At 38.0% G+C, this 18,132-nt stretch overlaps 1 protein-coding gene across 50 annotated transcripts in view; it reads left to right on the forward strand.

Annotated features, from left to right (window-relative positions):
* ANK3 (ankyrin 3) overlaps window positions 1–18,132 on the forward strand; it is a 541,984-nt gene that overhangs the window by 470,675 nt on the left and 53,177 nt on the right. For all 50 annotated transcript variants that reach the window (XM_078345893.1, XM_078345894.1, XM_078345880.1 and 47 more), the window contains 2 exons: window positions 15,765–15,976; window positions 17,255–17,462. In XM_078345893.1, the coding sequence (XP_078202019.1) occupies window positions 15,765–15,976; window positions 17,255–17,462 (420 nt within the window). The remainder of the gene's footprint in view (window positions 1–15,764; window positions 15,977–17,254; window positions 17,463–18,132) is intronic.

The raw sequence follows: 18,132 nt of genomic DNA on the forward strand, positions 1-18,132 counted from the left end.
TTCTGTTTTGTTTTGTTTATGATGGCCATCCTACTGGATGTGAGGTAGTTCAACATAAGTTTTTATTTCACTTGGGTAAATGCCTAGGAGCAGGATTGCTGGACTCTATGCTACATCTACATTTAAATTTATATTAAATCATTGAGCCATTTTTCAAAATGAATGTATCATTTTACATTCTGTCCAGCAATATTGAGAGTTTTAGTTGCGCTGTAGCCTTGTTAGCACTAGATAGTCTCCTTTTTAAATTTTAGCCATTCTAGTAAGAAAGTGGTAGTATCTTACTGTGGTTTTAATTTTGGTTTTAAGACACTTCATTCTTATCAGAACTTTCCTCTCTCTAAAAACAGACTGACAAAAATAAAACCCAAATCTGTCTTTTTAAAACACCAACTTATCTTTTTCCTTGAAGGTTCAACTATTCAAAGTTCTAGTTCAGAGAGAAGCATACGCACAGTTTAGGAGGTTTTATGGTTTTTATGTTTTTTGTGTTCTTTTATCCTCTCTACTCTGTTCCCCTCCCTTTTTGCTACTGAATAACTGTTAATTAACAAGATAAAAATAGTTGCTGAATTAAACCAGTGACCAGATCACTCAAGGTTTCCTTAAAATAGAGAAATAAATTGTCCTACCATTATCTTATATATTGTATCAATTGCATAACAATTAATTAAGCTTTATCTGTCGTCTGTGGCAGGTGACCCTTGATAGTTCCTGTCTTGTTATAAATGTCTACTTTTTCAACCCCCTTCTCCATAGATGAATTCTTTGTGCTACTTCCTAACCAATTTATATGTTGCTTTTTTTTCCAAGTCAGAGACTTGCTCTGTCACCCAGGCTACAGTGCAATGGCGCAATCTCATCTCAGTTCACTACAGCCTCTACCTCCCAGGTTCAAGCAGTTCTTCTGCCTCAGCCTCCCGAGTAGCTGGGATTACAGGCATATGCCACCACACCTGGCTAATTTTTGTATTCTTAGTACAGATGGAGTTTCACCATGTTGGCCAGGCTGATCTCAAACTCTTCACCTGGTGATCTGCCTGCTTGGCCTCCCAAAGTGGTGGTATTTACAGGCGTGAATCACCATGCCCAGCTATCTGGCGCTTTTACAGCTAGTCCTGTTGTAGGCTCTTTTAAGAAAATCTTAAAGCTCAAGTATTTAAAAAACATCTTAGCAAATATTCTGATCACTTATTTTTATTAACACAATTGTAAAGATCGGTTTATGTTCTATATACTGTGTTAAAATGTGTGAAGCCTTTCCATGTACTCAATCAAATTTAACTGTTAGAATAACTCCTGGGAATGAAAGGTTTAAGGAGGAGGATAATTCGCCCCATGTAATGTGGTGGTTGGGATCATGATTTATGGAAGTTACATAAAACAGAATTCTCATCTTGGCTCCACCACTTACTTGTGTGACCGTAGCCAAGCACTCAGTCTCTCTGAGCGTTTAAATTTGTTTAAAAGGCTCTGAGTGTTTAAATTTGTAAAGTGAGGATGTCTAATAGTGAATTACTGGGGAACAGATGAGCTAATACATGTAAAGTTCCTAGCATGATGCCTGATGTTGGAAAACCACTCATTGTAGTCACAGTCACAATTGCCATGTAAGTTGTGCAGGAGAGCAAATAGGTTCTGAAATCCTGTCTTTTCCACTTGTCAAGCTATCTGCCCTGACACTGGTCTGTAAGTCATAGGGGTTCTTTTTTCTAATTTGCTCAAAGCTACTATCTAGTTGCCAAGCTGTATATCTACAAGGTTTTGTACACCCCAAGGGGGCACCCTTTTCCAAATTGTGTAGAACACGAGTCATATATATGTTAGCTGGCATTTAAATTTCCCATTACTAATGAAGGCACCCTCTTAGTTTCTTTGTATGACACAAAGATGGTATATGTTCAGGAAAAATTGTAGCTGCAAAATAAGGGGAATTAAAAGTTATTCCTTATCACCCAGGGACAAAATCATCAATGATTTTGCTAATGAAGTAGGTGTGTTAGCAAAGGTCTATTGAAGAAAGAGGCTAGAGTGACACAAAGGACAGTTGGTCTGGGTATGAAGAACCTGCCATCAGCATTAAGGTATCATGGGACAGGAACAACTTTTCACTTTGGCAGCAGACAGACATCTTGCTCTAGTCTTTGTCAATGCTTATTTTCTCAGCAGAGACAAAGATGCTGCAAACAGAAAACAAACATTCGTTCCCCTACCAAAGTATTATGCACCAAACTGAATTCACGTTATGAGTTTAATGAAAACCTGACTTTAATTAAACTCACAAAGTTGAATTAAATATGTTTAAAATTACACCTCCAAATTCAGACCCCAAAGAGTATTGTGTAGTTTGCAGTTATCTTGGGTCTGGAAGTATTTTCTGGTAGAAGAGGTCTGGTAGAAGAGGTCCTTCCTCCCGTAGAGGTCCTCAACTTACAAATCGAAAAGCTCAAGAAACGTTCTAGTCCTGCGCTGTCCAATACAGTAGCCACTGGCTCCCTGGAGCCACAGAGCACTTGAAAGAGAACTAGTACAAATGGAAATGTGCTGTAAATGTAAAATACACCAGATATATGAAGTTTAGTACCCTCCTCCAAATACATACCTCATGATTCATTTTTACATTGGTTACACATTGAAATGGCAATATTTTGGATATATTAGTCTAAATCAAATGTGCTTGTAATCCCAGCTACTCAGAAGGCTGAGGTGGGAGGACTGCTTGAGGCCAGGAGTTCAGGAGTTCAGTCTGGGCAACATACAGAGATCTCATCTCTAAAAGAGAAATAAAAAACTAATTTTACCTGTTTCTTTTTTAGTGTGGCTATAGGAAATTTAAAATTACATATCCAGTTTGAATTATATTTTTACTGGACACTGCCTCTCTGGACAGTGTGTAGGCTTTGTTCTCATATCTATTTGGCTTTAACATAAAAAACATGGCTACCTAAGTATTACACAGGAGGCTTTGAGTATACATGAATTATCCAATTATTTAAAATCCCAGTCACTATCTTGGAACAAAATGTGGCTGACGTTCCCCCAAACAATTTTACAACGCTAGGAACTTATTTTCTTGTCATTGCTTAACTTTCAAATGAGAGCAAATGAGGTTTTTAAGATAATACATTTTAGATTGAACGATTACATTATTGTTTCATTGTAAACAGAAACCAGAAAGGGAAATTGATATTTACTATGTAACAGAAAACAAATTTTGTAAATTTACTATCTGACTATATAAACAATATCTTAGAAACAGACTTCTTAGTTAGAAGTTGCTTCTTAGCAGGTGGGCGCGTGGTTCATGCCTGTAATCCCAGCACTTTAGGAGGCTGAGGTGGGTGGATCACCTGAGGTCAGGGGTTCAGGACCAGCCTGGCCAACATGGCGAAACCCCATCTCTACTAAAAATACAAAAAAAATTAGCTGCTGTGGTGGCCCATGCCCCATCTCTACTAAAAATACAAAAAAATTAGCTGGTGTGGTGGCTACTCAGGAGGCTGAGGCAGGAGAATCGCTCGAATCCGGGAGACGGAGGTGGCAGTGATCCAAGATCATGCCATTGCACTCCAGCCTGGGCAACAAGAGTGAAACTCCATCTCAAAAAAGGAAAAAAAAAAAGTTGCCACTTGAATTCATTTCATTATAATTTGTTTTTAATTTATAAGCCATGAGACAGTAATCTTAAGTGTCAAGTAATTGTAGAAGCAATTGAGCACAGATAAATGAAATATATAGCTTTATGTTGTACACAGCCCCATCTGCTGGAGAAATCTAGTACCAGTTTTGAAAAATTCCAAAGCAGAGAATAAAAATGGAATTTAACCAAATCAGGAATATGGTTGGGGTACAAAAAAAAAATTTGAAACATAGCAAAATACTGACTTTCACCCTATTGCCATAAACTGGCATTTAAAATCAATTGAGTGATGTCCGTCATGTTGTAAAGGAAAGGAAACTACCAGAACAGTCCCCCAAACTAGTTTAGAAATAAAATTCTAGTTTAGAAATGAAAAGTAGACCAAAGAATATGAGGATCAATTGATAAGGGTAAGTTTTTAATGCATTTATTGTATGGATTGGCCAGAAATTAACACGTCTTTATGAAACATTAGTGGATCAAAATGATATCAGACATCCTGCCCCCCACATCAGGCACAGTAGAGCTTTTAAAGCCCTCTGAGGGTCCTAGAGGTTGGGTGTCAGCCTCCACTACCTTTGTTGATGTGAACAGAGAGACCAGTGTGCCAGAAACTGCAGGTCTAAGCTTTTGGAGTTTAGTGTGTTCTGTATTTGCTGCTCATGCGAGGTTATTGATTCATGGTGTTTAAGACATTATTTATGATCCTGGATTTTGAAGACAGAATTATATCAATTGATTTTTCCCCTAGATGTAACAGTAATGGCTTAAGCAATAGGGTGAAAAAAGAGACATATAGAGACTAATGCCTGAAAGCATGTTTTTATTTGCAGAACTGGAAAAGTAAATGAACGTTCTCACATTTCAAACACTTTTCTAGAAATAACATAGAGAAGCAGATACAAAGAATACAAGTCTCTTAATCTACAGTCATGGAAGAAAACCTTAGAAGGATTACTCCAATGTGGCCAAACATCCCCTACTTCTCTTCCTCCAGGAAGCCCTTCCTAAACCCCAGGCTCAGATTAAACTGGTAAATAAGACCCACAGCACCATAACTGCAACTTTGAGCTTTGGTATCTTCCTTGATGCACTGCAAAAGCCCAAGAGGACAGAGACCAACTCTGGCTTGTTGACAGCCATTATGCCTAGTGTATATAACAGCTCTTGATACAGAGTTGTCACTTCCTCATAGTCTGCTGAATGAATGGAGAAATGAATGACTTGTGTCAGGCATATGCACCCCTATTGGTGACACTTTTTCTCAATAATCCAGTGACACATACTTCAGAGAGAGAGAAACTTTCTGGAGGAATGGAGGCTATATACCAAATGGGGAGAGGAGGGCTGGGGCCTAGGGAAGGCTCTGGGGCAGGTTATAGTTATTCTACACACAGAGTACCAATTATAATCTTAAATGTCAACGCTGAAAGTAGAGTTCAAGAAGTAGTCACATTTCTCCCTGATTTTTAAAGTAATACCTCATAAGCACATAATGATTAAAAGTGAGTCTTCTGAAAATAGCTTTAAAAATACATGATTGTCAGAAATTATATTAATAGACTGCTAAAACTGAAGGGAAAACAAGCAGGTATATCACTATTTCCAGACATTCTGCGACATCAGCACTCATTGCACTGTGCAAATCTAAACAACAAAGAGGTCTCTACCCTGAATAAATATGTGAAATAATGCTAATCCAAATAGATATAAAGCAGATGACAAAATTGAATAAGAATATTAAACACTAAAATTGTAAAAGGTGCATGGAGACTTTTGTACTATCTTTGCCATGCCCCATGAATTTACAATTATTTTAAAATAAACATTTTTTTAAAAATTGGAAAAGTTTCAGCTGGGCATGGTGGCTCATGCCTGTAATCCTAGCACTTTGGGAGGACAAGGTGGGTGGGTCATTGGATGTCAGGAGTTCAGTACTGGCCTGACCAACATGGTGAAACCCTGTCTCTACTAAAAATACAAAAAAGGAAAAAAAAAAATAGCCGGGCTTGGTGGCACACACCTGTGATCTCAGCTGCCTGGGAGCCGGAGGCAGGAGAATCACTTAAACCTGGGAGGCAGAAGTTGCAGTGAGCCAATATCACCCATTGTACTCCAGCCTAGGCAACAAAAGCAAAACTCTGTCTCAAAAACAAACACAAAAATTGAAAAGGCTTCTATGCTGTTTACTTCAAGGAAAAAGGATCAAGTTATATCATTTGAGGATTTTTCCCTATAAGATCTTAGGTGAGCTTGTTATGAAAGCTGGATATTTTGATGGAGCTGAACTTCAATTCCAAAGGGATAGAGGCCTTTGGAATAGGGATAGTTTTCTAAAATAGTTCAGTGAATATACTACAAATGCTACGTTGTTCTACGTATTCTCCAGCTAGAGTTGAATATTACAGATTTATTTTTATTTTCATTTCTCCCAACTTATTTTAATTTTCAGTAATTGGTGATTTTTTAAATGGAATGAAATGGAAATGAGCATTCAGATACACTGCAGAGATAGTGTAATGATTATTTTTAAAATCTAACTTGGTATTCTCTTAGCTCTACTACAGATTGGCTCTCTGGCTGCCCTCAAAAGCTGTGTTACCTCAAAAAGAATATATAACTTTTTTAAGTTATTATGTGAACAGAATTGTGCTGGGTGGTTTTCAGTCATTTATTTGTCATATCTATCCCAGAGGAAACATCTCATCCTAATCATTTAGATGAGGAACCTACAGCTCATAGAAGTTCAGGAAGGGGCCTAAGGCCCAGGTGCGCTGATTACAGAGCTAGATTTCAACCCTGGGCACCTGTGTACAGTGACGTTCCACAGGCCCTTGCTTTTATGAAATCTAACATTCTAAAAATCCTTTATTTGTTCACGTCTCAGTATCAAATACCCCATTCTTAGAGGAGCTGAGCAAAGCACACACCTGCCTAGAAATGAATCCTGATACAGACATCATTCTTTGGGAAACCTTGAGGCCATTCGTATTCCTTCAGGGGACTATTCACACTCCAACCTGACCAGGTCACAAGTAGCCTTTGAAATCTGATTTGATATGGGAAAGAGAGCTGTGTCCCCATTTAACCAAGTGATTGAGACATTTCATTGCATGCGCCTGTAAGAGTGAGGCAAAACTAATCAGGATGGTCATTTCAAAGTGTTAAGAGGGCTGGGCATGGTGGCTCACACCTGTAATCTCATCACTTTAGGAGGCCGAGGTGGGTGCATCACCTGAAGTCAGGATTTGAGACCAGCCTGGCCAACAGGGTGAAACCCTGTCTCTACTAAAAATGCAAAAAAATAAAAATAAGTTGGGTGTGGTGGTAATCCTAGCTACTCGGGAGGCTGAGGCACTAGAATAACTTGAACCTGGGAGGCGGAGGTTGCAGTGAGCTGAGAACACGCCAGTGCACTCCAGCCTGGGTGACAGAGTGAGACTTTGTCTGAAAAAACAAAAAGCATTAAAAGTAAACCATTTAGTCAGAACATGGTTTCAGTCATGTTGTTTATGCTTCACTGTATTATGGTCTCCATAACCATTTATATTTGCAAAGCATTTTATGATTCTTATTGTTTGTAGCAAAACCTAAGTCAGTCACAGAGAATGCTGTCCCACCTTTTACAAATAAACTGAGTCACAAGGTATTTAAGAAATTTATCATTTATCAATGAGGCACAAAGGCAATGGAACATTAGTGGCACTGTAATCAGGGCCTGCTGTTTGGATAGGTCAGTGAGAAGTCAGGTCACCTTTTCCACCATGGCATTTGCATATCTATTCATTACTCATCCAACTATCAACCATCACTCATGTGTCAGGCAGTCTGCAAAGATACTGTGTTAAAGAGTGGTTGAAGTCCATCTCTGTGTAAGTGTATCTCTTCCCAGCGCCCCTTTCCTAGACCTATGTTCTAAGCTCTAAAACTGACCAGCCAAATCCATCTGGGCAAGTCACTTAACCTTTCTGAACTTCAGACACCTATTTTACCAAAATGCTGCATGGGGCAAATAGTAATTGACCTGACACAAAGGAGACCTTCAGTCAGTATAAATTTGAATCTTCCTCCTGGCCCAGAATACCTATTTCAAAACTCACTTCTTTTTTCCCTTTAATCCTCTTTCTGTATGTGAGAATTTCACTAGTAACAGGTTTAAAGAGGGAGCGGAGAGAGGAATTTCAGGGTCTTTTCATAGCCTATGATATCATGAATCACACTGAAAGGTAAGAAGCTCTTATGTTTATGTTTCATTGTTTACCTTATAGCAACTTCTGCCATTTTCTCCCTTAATTTTTTTATCTATGCAGTTAAAGTGTCCTCTTAGAAAACGATGTAAAAATAATATTTATTTTTGCCAATAAGCCTCTCTTTTCATATTAAATAACTATTCTTTTTTCTAGGGTCCTGTTATGTTTTTAACAATTTGGTCTAATTTTTTAGGACAAAGTACAGGATGAGAGTCTACTAAGACATTACTTTTCAAATGTCTCATAAAGTCACCTGGATAGAGTGAAAAACAGATTTTTAGGTTTCATTCCAGGTCTGTCTAGTCAGAAGCCCAGGAATCTGTGCTAATAACATGTAGTACTGATGTTTCTTACTAACTGGCCAGTTTGGGGAACATTGCATTAGGAGCTAGGAACTCTGCAAATGTAACTGTGATAGAGGCATTGCATTTGTGCCGAAAATTACTTTGTTGAGCTTTTTTTCTGCAATGTATAGGATGGGACAAAACAAAAGATTCTTGGTAATATATGGCTGCTTCTGTGACCTAATTAGTAAGGTCTATTTTTAAAAATATAAATACATATAAATTCAGTCCCAGAACGAATATTGGCATTGTCCATTTTTACATTATCAGACTTTATTACTATTTGTCTAGAAATCTGACTTCTCTGATATACTTTTATTTATTTATTTTTGAGATAGACTCTTACTCTGTTGCCCAGGCTGGAGTGCAATGGCGTGATCTTGGCTCACTGCAGCCTCCATCTCCCAGGTTCAAGTGATTCTCCTGCCTCATCCCCCCCAAGTAGCTGGAACTACAGATACATGCTCTCACACCCAGCTAATTATTGTACTTTTTAGTAGAGATGGAGTTCAATCATGTTAGCTGGCCAGGATGGTCTTGACCTCTTGACTTTGTGATCCGCCTGCTGCAGCCTCCCAAAGTGCTGTGATTACAGGCATGAGCCACTGCATCCAGCCTCTGATATACTTTTTTTTTTTTTGAGACGGAGTTTCACTCCTGTTACCCAGGCTGGAGTGCAATGGCGCGATCTTGGCTCACCGCAACCTCCGCCCCCTGGGTTCAGGCAATTCTCCTGCCTCAGCCTCCTGAGTAGCTGGGATTACAGGCATGCGCTACCATGCCCAGCTAATTTTTTGTAATTTTTAGTAGAGACGGGGTTTCACCATGTTGACCAGGATGGTCTCGATCTGTTGACCTCGTGATCCACCCGCCTCGGCCTCCCAAAGTGCTGGGATTACAGGCTTGAGCCCCCGCGCCCGGCCTGGTATACTTTTAAAATATATAAGGCAACACTCCCTGAGAGAGTTTTATATTCTCATGAGAGTTAAATTCATTTTGGATAAATGTTCATTAAGTAAACAGTAATTTGAGTTATAAAAACATGGACATAATAGATTTCACTGTGGATTAAAAAGTAAGATTAGATCCACTTTTTTACATGCAAAATTTTTTTTTAATAAAAATAAAACTAGACCAGGCACAGTGGCTCATGCCTGTACTCCAAATCCTTTGAGAGTTTGAGGCAGAGAATTGCTTGAGGCCAATAGTTCAAGACCAGCCTGGGCAACATGGCAAGGGCCAATATCAACAAAAAAGTTTAAAAATTAGCAGGGCGTGGTGATGTACATCTAGCCATTCAGGAGGCTGAAGTGGGAGGATCGCTTGAGCCCAAGAGTTCAAGGCTGGAGTGAGCTATGATCATACCACTGCATTCCAGCCATAGTGACAAAGTGAAACCTCATCTCTAATAAAATAATAAATCTCTTTTATTTTAAAATAAAAGTGAAATCTCCTAATAAAATAAAAAGTAAATTCAAAGTAAAACCTCATCTCTAATAATATAAATCTACTTTAAGAACCAACAATAACTAGTCTCTACTACTACATGTATTTTATAGCAAGACTTAAAGAACTGTACAGTTGTTTGATTTGAAAAGTGTCTGAGTCTCATTGATTGCCAGTTGATTTCTTCAGTGGATGCTCATTTAGCACCTGCTGTGTGCCACATCACAATATCAAACATCACTTAATTTAATAATAGTTTAACTGTGGTTACTTCACTTTTTATGAAAAGAACACTGAATTTTTAAGACACACTAATAATTTTATTAGACTCAAAAGCCTTATGGGAACGTACTCATGATGCCAAGCAATGTGGCCAGACAGGGTGTGCGCGTTAGCTGAGTGTGGAGAGCCCCTGCTTCCTTCCTTCTTGTGGCCTCTCTCCAGCTGTCTGGGTATTTAGTTATCTATTTTCCAGCACTGAGCTAAGGATATTTCATTTTGTATTTCACTTTCCTTTTTTAAAAGCAAGACATGGGGAAAAAAAACATGTTTACGTTGATTGTATTAACACATTAAGATGTTATCTAGTGTTATATTTATATACAATATGTATTAATGCTAATCCTATCAATGGTCATATCATAAATTTTCAGGTCATAAGAATTGTGTAGTGACCACTTTTACCACCTCCTCTTGCCTTCTCACACTTACCTACTATCTGCGTCATTTATTTTAACTTATGCAATATCCTAGAATTTCATAGCCTAGCCATCAACTGCAGATTTTGAAGAGAATATGCCTTTCTTTACAAAACAGTATTTAATTAATACTTTTCATATTTTTAAATTTTTTTTTGGCTTTTAATCTCAGGAAAAAAACTTATAAATGTTTTAATCACACAAATAAACAGGAAGAAACCTGGTTATAAGAAACAAGAGAGGGATGGGTGTGGTGGCTTACACCTATAATCCCAGCACTTTGGGAGGCTGAGGTGGGCACATGACTTGAGCTCAGAAGTTCAATGCCAGCTTGGCCAACATAGTGAAATCTCATCTCTACTATAAATACAAAAATTAGCTGGGCATGGTAACGCATGCCTGTAATCCCAACTACTTGGGAGGCTGAGACAGGACAATTGCTTGAACCTGGGAGGTGGAAGTTGCAGTTAGCCGAGATTACATCACTGCACTCTAGCCTGGGCAACAGAGTGAGACCTTGTCTCAAAAAAAAACAAAAAAAATGTAGAATACTTTTTCTCCATTTCATCATGTAGCCACCTGGAAATCTGAGTGTTCAAGAATGCAGTGTATGTGATTCTATTTAAAGAATAGTACATGGAGACCCTAAATGTCCCCCTTGCCTACAGCAGTGCCTGAAATGCCCACATTAGTTTTGTCTTGGAGTTGAGGCTTATCTTCAAAATACTGTTGAAATATACATTGAAGGTCAATAACCATGCAAGTTTTAATGATGTCAGAAGAATTGCTAAAAACTTTGAAATACAATGGACACAACACAGAGGGTCCCCGAGCTGCTGGGGAATTCTAAAATATGCCAGAAGTTGAATGTGGAGGCTACTGATTAGCTTTACCTGGGAGCTTCTGTTTAGTTAGAAATCTGAGTATCTCCACTTACAACTTGTCTGCTGTGTCTGATATGTACATGTTCACTTTATTTTTGAGGGGGCTTTAATGCCTTATCAAAGGTGATAGAGTATAGCTTAAGTGTGGTCAGCCTGCCTCCATTACACAAAGTGGCAATTCTTCCCAATTCACTGCTGTCATCATTTTCAGGGATGTTATAGCAGTTTCTTTCTACTTTTAATCCTCACAAATGTGTGCACATATTCCCAGGACTCTCTCTCTCTCTCTCTCTCTCACACACACACACACACACACACACAAAGCTAAGAAGTGTACAATACTGCCAGTTCCCCAAAAGGTGCCCCAATTCCTCTGGTGGGTCCAGAGTGATCTTAAGTGAATCTCATACTCACAGGATACACAGCTTGTTATATGCGGAATTTGGAAATCTGCCCCATTTGAAGGATGCAATTTCATGATCATGTCTTCTTAAATTGCTAGTAGCATAAGGAGTCCTGAGCCATTCTGAAGGAGAACATAATGAAAACTTTGTGGCTGAAGTGAAAAAATACCTGCTTAGCTGATGAAATGTTGTATAGAAATTTAAGCAGATAATCACAACTTTCTCAGTTGCAGCATGAGTTATGAACTCTAGGAATTCACTCTCTTAAGCAAGCCAAATCATGGAGAGGAAAATATATTTGCTCTGTATGGAAAATTTTATCTCCTTTCAGTTACATTGAATAGGTAAAAACTCCTCCAGAATATTCTCCAAAGCAAACTATTCGATTATTTTCTATTTTTCTATATATAACTTTCTTTTTAAAAATTATTTTTTTCATTTTTTACCCTAGGATCTCAGTGTTTAGGTTTACAGAAGAGAATATACTTTAGGAGGCAAAAAGGAAGATACTTTAGGATGCAAAAATTCCAGTTTCTTTTTTTTTCTGATACTTGCCTTTTTTAATTAGACAAGAAATAGTTCTGAAGTCATTGTTCCATTTGGGAAATCAATGTTTGATAATAAAACTTCTATTGGTGGCTCATTTTTAAAATCTGGGTTGAATCCTGTTTCTCTCCTAGTTGATAATTTGGTCCTGTCATCTCAGAGGATGGATCATTTAGTGGTTGATTTGTAAAATGAAAAGATGTATTGATCCAATTACCTAATCATTCATTTTGCCATTCTACAAATTTCTATTTGAAATAAGCCATAATCTCAGCCTCACGTATTTGTTAAGGAGGCAGAAATGTTAATAGTTAAGGGAAGTGGGATATGTGCTTATGTATCTGAGGTCTGAAGAGAGGCCTATAGGAGTAATGAACAATAAAAACAACCCCAACCCCCAAAGTTTGGGGATGTTCCCTCTATTTTGTTAATAGGTAAAACAAATACAGCTATATAAATATAAACTCTCGTTCCCTACCCTCTTCTCATCTCCCTACCCCAATTCCATTTCCTTTTCCTCTGAAGTAACCATTGCTAACAGCCTAGAATGTTTCTTCTCCATCTTTCTTAGAAAAATATACAAACGTGCAGATTATTTTCCCCCATAAAGGATTATGCCGTGCACATGACTGTGCATCTTGCTCAGGTGTCCAGTGGTTTCCGCAGGTTATACAGGACATTAGCTGCCTGCCTGGCTCCCTCCCTTTCTCCCTCCCTCCCTCCCTCTGTTCTACCCTCTAGTGTCACATCTCAAATCATCCTGTTCAAATAAGCATCTCCCCTCCCACCCCCATCCTCCCTGGTCACATTCTATTCTCTCACCTCAATTTATTTTTTCTTCCTATTTGTTTAGTGATGTACCTGCCCCTCTCTAACCCCTATCAGAATAAAATCTCCATGTGAGAGTGACTAATTTCCTCTCTATTCTCAGTGACTAGATCAGTGCCCTACAAGGTACCTCAGCAAAAACTTGGTAATGAATGAATTGGAATCATTCTGTTTACTAGCTGCAGGAATGTCTGGAATAAGGGGAAACTGTTATTTATGTAACCATTCCCTTTCAATGGTTACATAGACATGCAAGGGCTTTCAAGCTTTAGTCTTTTTTTTTGAGATGGAGTTTTGCTCGTTACCCAGGCTGGAGTGCAATGGCACGGTCTCGGCTCACTGCAACCTCCGCCTCCTGGGTTCAGGCAATTCTCCTGCCTCAGCCTCCTGAGTAGCTGGGATTACAGGCACGTGCCACCATGCCCAGCACCATCCCGGTCAACATGGTGAAGCTTTAGTCTTTATAAGCAATGCTGCCGGGCACTGTGGCTCACGCCTGTAATCCCAACACTTTGGAAGGCCGAGGCAGGGGGATCACCTGAGGTGAGGAGATCAAGACCATCCAGACCAACATGGTAAAACTCTGTCTCTACTAAAAATACAAAAATTAGCCAGGTATGGTACCATGTGCCTTTAATCCCAGCTACTCAGGAAGCCAAGGCAGGAGAATCACTAGAACCTGAGAGGCAGAGGTTGCAATGAGCCAAGATCCTGCCATTACACTCCACCTGCAAGATAGAGCAAGATCTGTCTCAAAAAAAAAAAAAGAAAGAAAGAAAGAAAGAAAGAAAGAAAGAAAGAAAGAAAGAAAGAAAGATGTTAGTAAATGGGATTGCTGGGTCCACGGTAGTTGCACTTTCAATTTGAATAGATGATGCCCAGTTACACTGTTAAAAGATTATTGCCATTAATACCTACCTGCAATGATGAAGGCACCTGTTTCCCCTAATTTTTCTCTGATAACAAGATGTTATTCGTGTTTAATTTTAGCTAATCCAAGAACTGGGTGTGGAGGGAGATATGTCATTCTAATTGGCATTTCTGTGTAAATAATCCAGTTTGAATATTTTAATATGTTTTATTGACCATTTTTCAGCTTCTGTGAATTGCCTGTTTATAACATTTTGCTATTGTCTTTTGACTTGTCTGCCATCCTCTTACTATGTTTGGTATTAATATTGAGCATATTAATCTTTTGTCAGGTGTGGCTATTTTTCCAGTCTACTTTTTGTTTTTCAAGTTTACTGTTTTTGTCATGGAAATCTTTACATTTTTATGTAGTCAGATATATTACCTTTTATATTAGGCTTTTAGGCTTCTGGGTTTCCAGTTTTGTATAGGAAAGTTTCTCCTAAGGCTAAACCATATTTTCCTGAATTTTCTGGTAAGATGTCAATTTTTAAAAATAGTTGTCTCCTAAGCAATGAAATTTTTTATTTATATACAATTTTTTGTTTTTCCAAATAGATTTTCTATTATGTAAATACCATATTTTAGATAAATCATCTTTCTCTCACTTACTTGAAATTTAAATATATAACCTTGATTTAAATATAACTTAAATACATAATCCATACATACAAGTAAATATATATGGATTTATATATATATATAGTATACATATTTAAACTTGAATCTCTTTCTTGATTCTCTATTATTGTCCTGAACTATTTGTCTATTCCTATGTATAATTCTTATATTCCTGTGTGTGTTTAACTATTTAATTATGGTACATCTGAGTAAAGTTTAATATCATATAAGCTAAATTCTCCTTCACAAACCTACCTTTTCAAAATACTGTTGCTAATCTCAAACACTTATGCCATAAAAATGTTTGTTTATTCCAATGAGGCCCACCAGAATGATGTATAAAATTTGGCTTTAAAAAAAAACATAAAACATCTGGATTCACTAGGGGGATAGACTGGAGTGAGAAGTGAGTTGGTTGGGAGGTGGTCTTAGCAATTAGGCAAGCTAAACCAGGGCCTTAACACCCAGGTAACAGGAGGGTGAGCCACATCCAAAAGAGAATCAACTGGACTTGGACTCTGATGATTAGATATAAAGTATGAAGGAAGTTGAGTGATAGCTATTAGAGTGAAGGAGTGAGCAAATTGTAAACCCTTTCCCAGAGTTAGGGCTATGGAGAAAAGCATTTTTGGAGGTAGACAGGAGGGAAGAAGGTGTATATCCATTTGTGGACAGGTTGAGTTCCACTCATGAGAGCCATTGATGGGCACAAAGAAATTGAAGATGATGATATTAAACATTTGGATAACTTTAACGTATTTGAAAGAGATTTTTAAATGACGTTCTGGAGCTTTCAGGCATACTTAAGTTCTTATTCACTTTCTTGTGAGGCCTCACTTTTTTTATTTTTCCTGACTCATTTCTACTTTTGGTAGCTTGAGGGCAAATTATTGTAAATTCCCACCTTTGTTCTTGAAAACTGGGAATTTATCCACAGGTGGTAAAATGTCAGTTTTTGAAAATGTTTGTTCTGATGTGTAAAAATATTTTCTACAAATATTTATATTAATAGTTTTATAATAGTTTTGCAAAACCCAGTATTTTATGGTCACTACCATTTTCTCTGTATCATAAAAACTGAATAGGCTACAGAGTACAAATGATTTTGACTATTAAAATAATATATCATTTTGACTTAAGGTATGTTGTAGATGTGCTTATTCTCATGGCATTTTCTTTCATTTGTCTTTTCAGAACTTGATAGCCCAGAAGAGTTAGGGAAAAAGCGTATCTGCAGGATCATCACGAAAGATTTCCCACAGTATTTTGCTGTTGTTTCACGGATTAAACAGGAAAGCAACCAGATTGGTCCTGAAGGTGGAATTCTGAGCAGCACCACAGTGCCCCTTGTTCAAGCATCTTTCCCAGAGGGTGCCCTAACTAAAAGAATTCGAGTGGGCCTCCAGGTAGCAGTCACAAAAAGTTGTTTTCTTCAGTATGTGCAGAGCATGCGAATACATATTTTGCTCTGGAAATAGTTATCCTAACTCATCCTTAATGATACTGCTAATTAGGCCATTTTGGGAATCATTTTCCTATGTCAAATAAAAAGCATCAAGTGTAAAGTTAGTTAACTGGCCTGTTAAATAAGGGACATATTTTAAGGTTCTTCTGTATAAAAGTCTCAGTTGGTTTCTGATGAAAAATAATTTTTTCAGTCATAGGTTATTGGTCTCAGTATGTGGAACGGCACACCAAGCCATAGTTTATGATATGCCACATCATAAAAATCAGTTATAGTGAAGCCTGAAAGCTTTAGTGTTTTGATTTGATTGAAGTAAATCATAAATACTGGGTTTTATCCAAACCAGTTGGAACTTGATTTGGTTTGGAAAGCTGACTGGAAATCTTGGAAAAAAGATTTTTCTTATATTTATTTCAGTTAGACTTTAGTTCTTTCTTTCTGTATTGAATAAGGAAAATGAACTAAAATAACTTAACTGGTGCTATTATTAATATAGTAAGTAATAGTTTAACTGAAGGTTCACGTTCTTCTTGTGAGCCTGGACTCTCCTGCCCAATAGAGTTACTGGGTTTTTGTTTGTTTGTTTTGAGCCAAATACTCTTAAATCCTGAGATGATCTTTAATAAATACTCAGCTCTAACGAGACCACCCTACATTTCAGGGGTATGAAGCTCCCTTCATCTGTCTCCTATATCAAATTATGTCACCAGAAAGAAAAGAAACCAAATGGTAGAACAGAGGCTTGGTAGACTAGAATTGAAATCTTTGAAATTTTGAATGCCTTTTTGTTATTAACTCTGAAAGCCTCAGTTTTTATGTGGGTATGAGTTGCCCTTATGAGGTTTTACTGAACGTCCTGCATAGGTTTAAAATATATTAAACCTCAGCATATATTGTCCTTTAATTTGGACTAGGCTAAGACACTTCTCTGCCATGAGACTAGATCCCCTCTCTTTCATGCAAGCCAGTGCTATTCGTGTTTTACAGGGGAAGTACTCAGACTGGCCCATTCCTGCCATAGTGTTTGGTTTTCTTTATTCATGCTTTCCTAAAATAGTAAGAAATGTTAGAAAAGCAAGACATGGGGGCAGTTTTTTTCTGGTTGTCTGTTTTTTTTTTGTTGTTTTTTTTTTTTCTTCTTCTCACTTAAAAAGTAAACTTCCTGATGGAAAAAAAAAAAAAATGTTACTTTCATTTAAGGTCCTTTCTCTGTCTCTAGGCCCAGCCTGTTCCAGATGAAATTGTGAAAAAGATCCTTGGAAACAAAGCAACATTTAGCCCAATTGTCACTGTGGAACCAAGAAGAAGGAAATTCCATAAACCAATCACAATGACCATTCCGGTGCCCCCGCCCTCAGGAGAAGGTGTATCCAATGGATACAAAGGGGACACCACACCCAATCTTCGTCTTCTCTGTAGCATTACAGGTTTGGTTAAGTCACTGCTGTACTTCCTGTTGATTCTCAGAGATTCTGTACAAAGACATAAAACCTTTGAAATATCCATGCCAACATTATAAGAGAAAATCAAAGAACAAAATATTTTACTTGTCCATCACCTCATCTCTGATTTCCCCAGGATAATTTTTTTTTTTTTTGAGACGAAGTTTCGTTCTTGTCACCCAGGCTGGAATGCAATAGTTCGATCTCGGCTCACCACAACCCCCACCTCCTTGGTTCAAGCAATTCTCCTGCCTCAGCCTCCTGAGCAGCTGGGACTACAGGCGCGTACCACCATGCCCAGCTAATTTTTGTATTTTTAGTAGAGACGGGGTTTCACCATGTTGACCAGGATGGTCTCGATCTCTTGACCTCGTGATTCACCCGTCTCAGACTCCCAAAGTGCTGGGATTATAGACGTGAGCCACCGCGCCCAGCTGATAATTTCTTTAAGATCCTGACTTAAACTTAAAATTTAGTGAGAGCATCTTTCCTGCGATTAAGGTTAGCATTAGTTAGAAGTATCACTGAATCTACTGGAGCATCTGGGTAATTTCTGATTCGATCTAGGTAATTTCTTGGTGACCTAGGTAGATGTAATGGACCTAGCAGCATACTTTAAATTGCAAGGAAATTGGGTGGACTTTGGGAGTAATAC

Source organism: Callithrix jacchus, chromosome 12 (genome assembly GCF_049354715.1).
Source record: "Callithrix jacchus isolate 240 chromosome 12, calJac240_pri, whole genome shotgun sequence".
Classification (NCBI taxonomy): domain Eukaryota; kingdom Metazoa; phylum Chordata; class Mammalia; order Primates; family Cebidae; genus Callithrix; species Callithrix jacchus.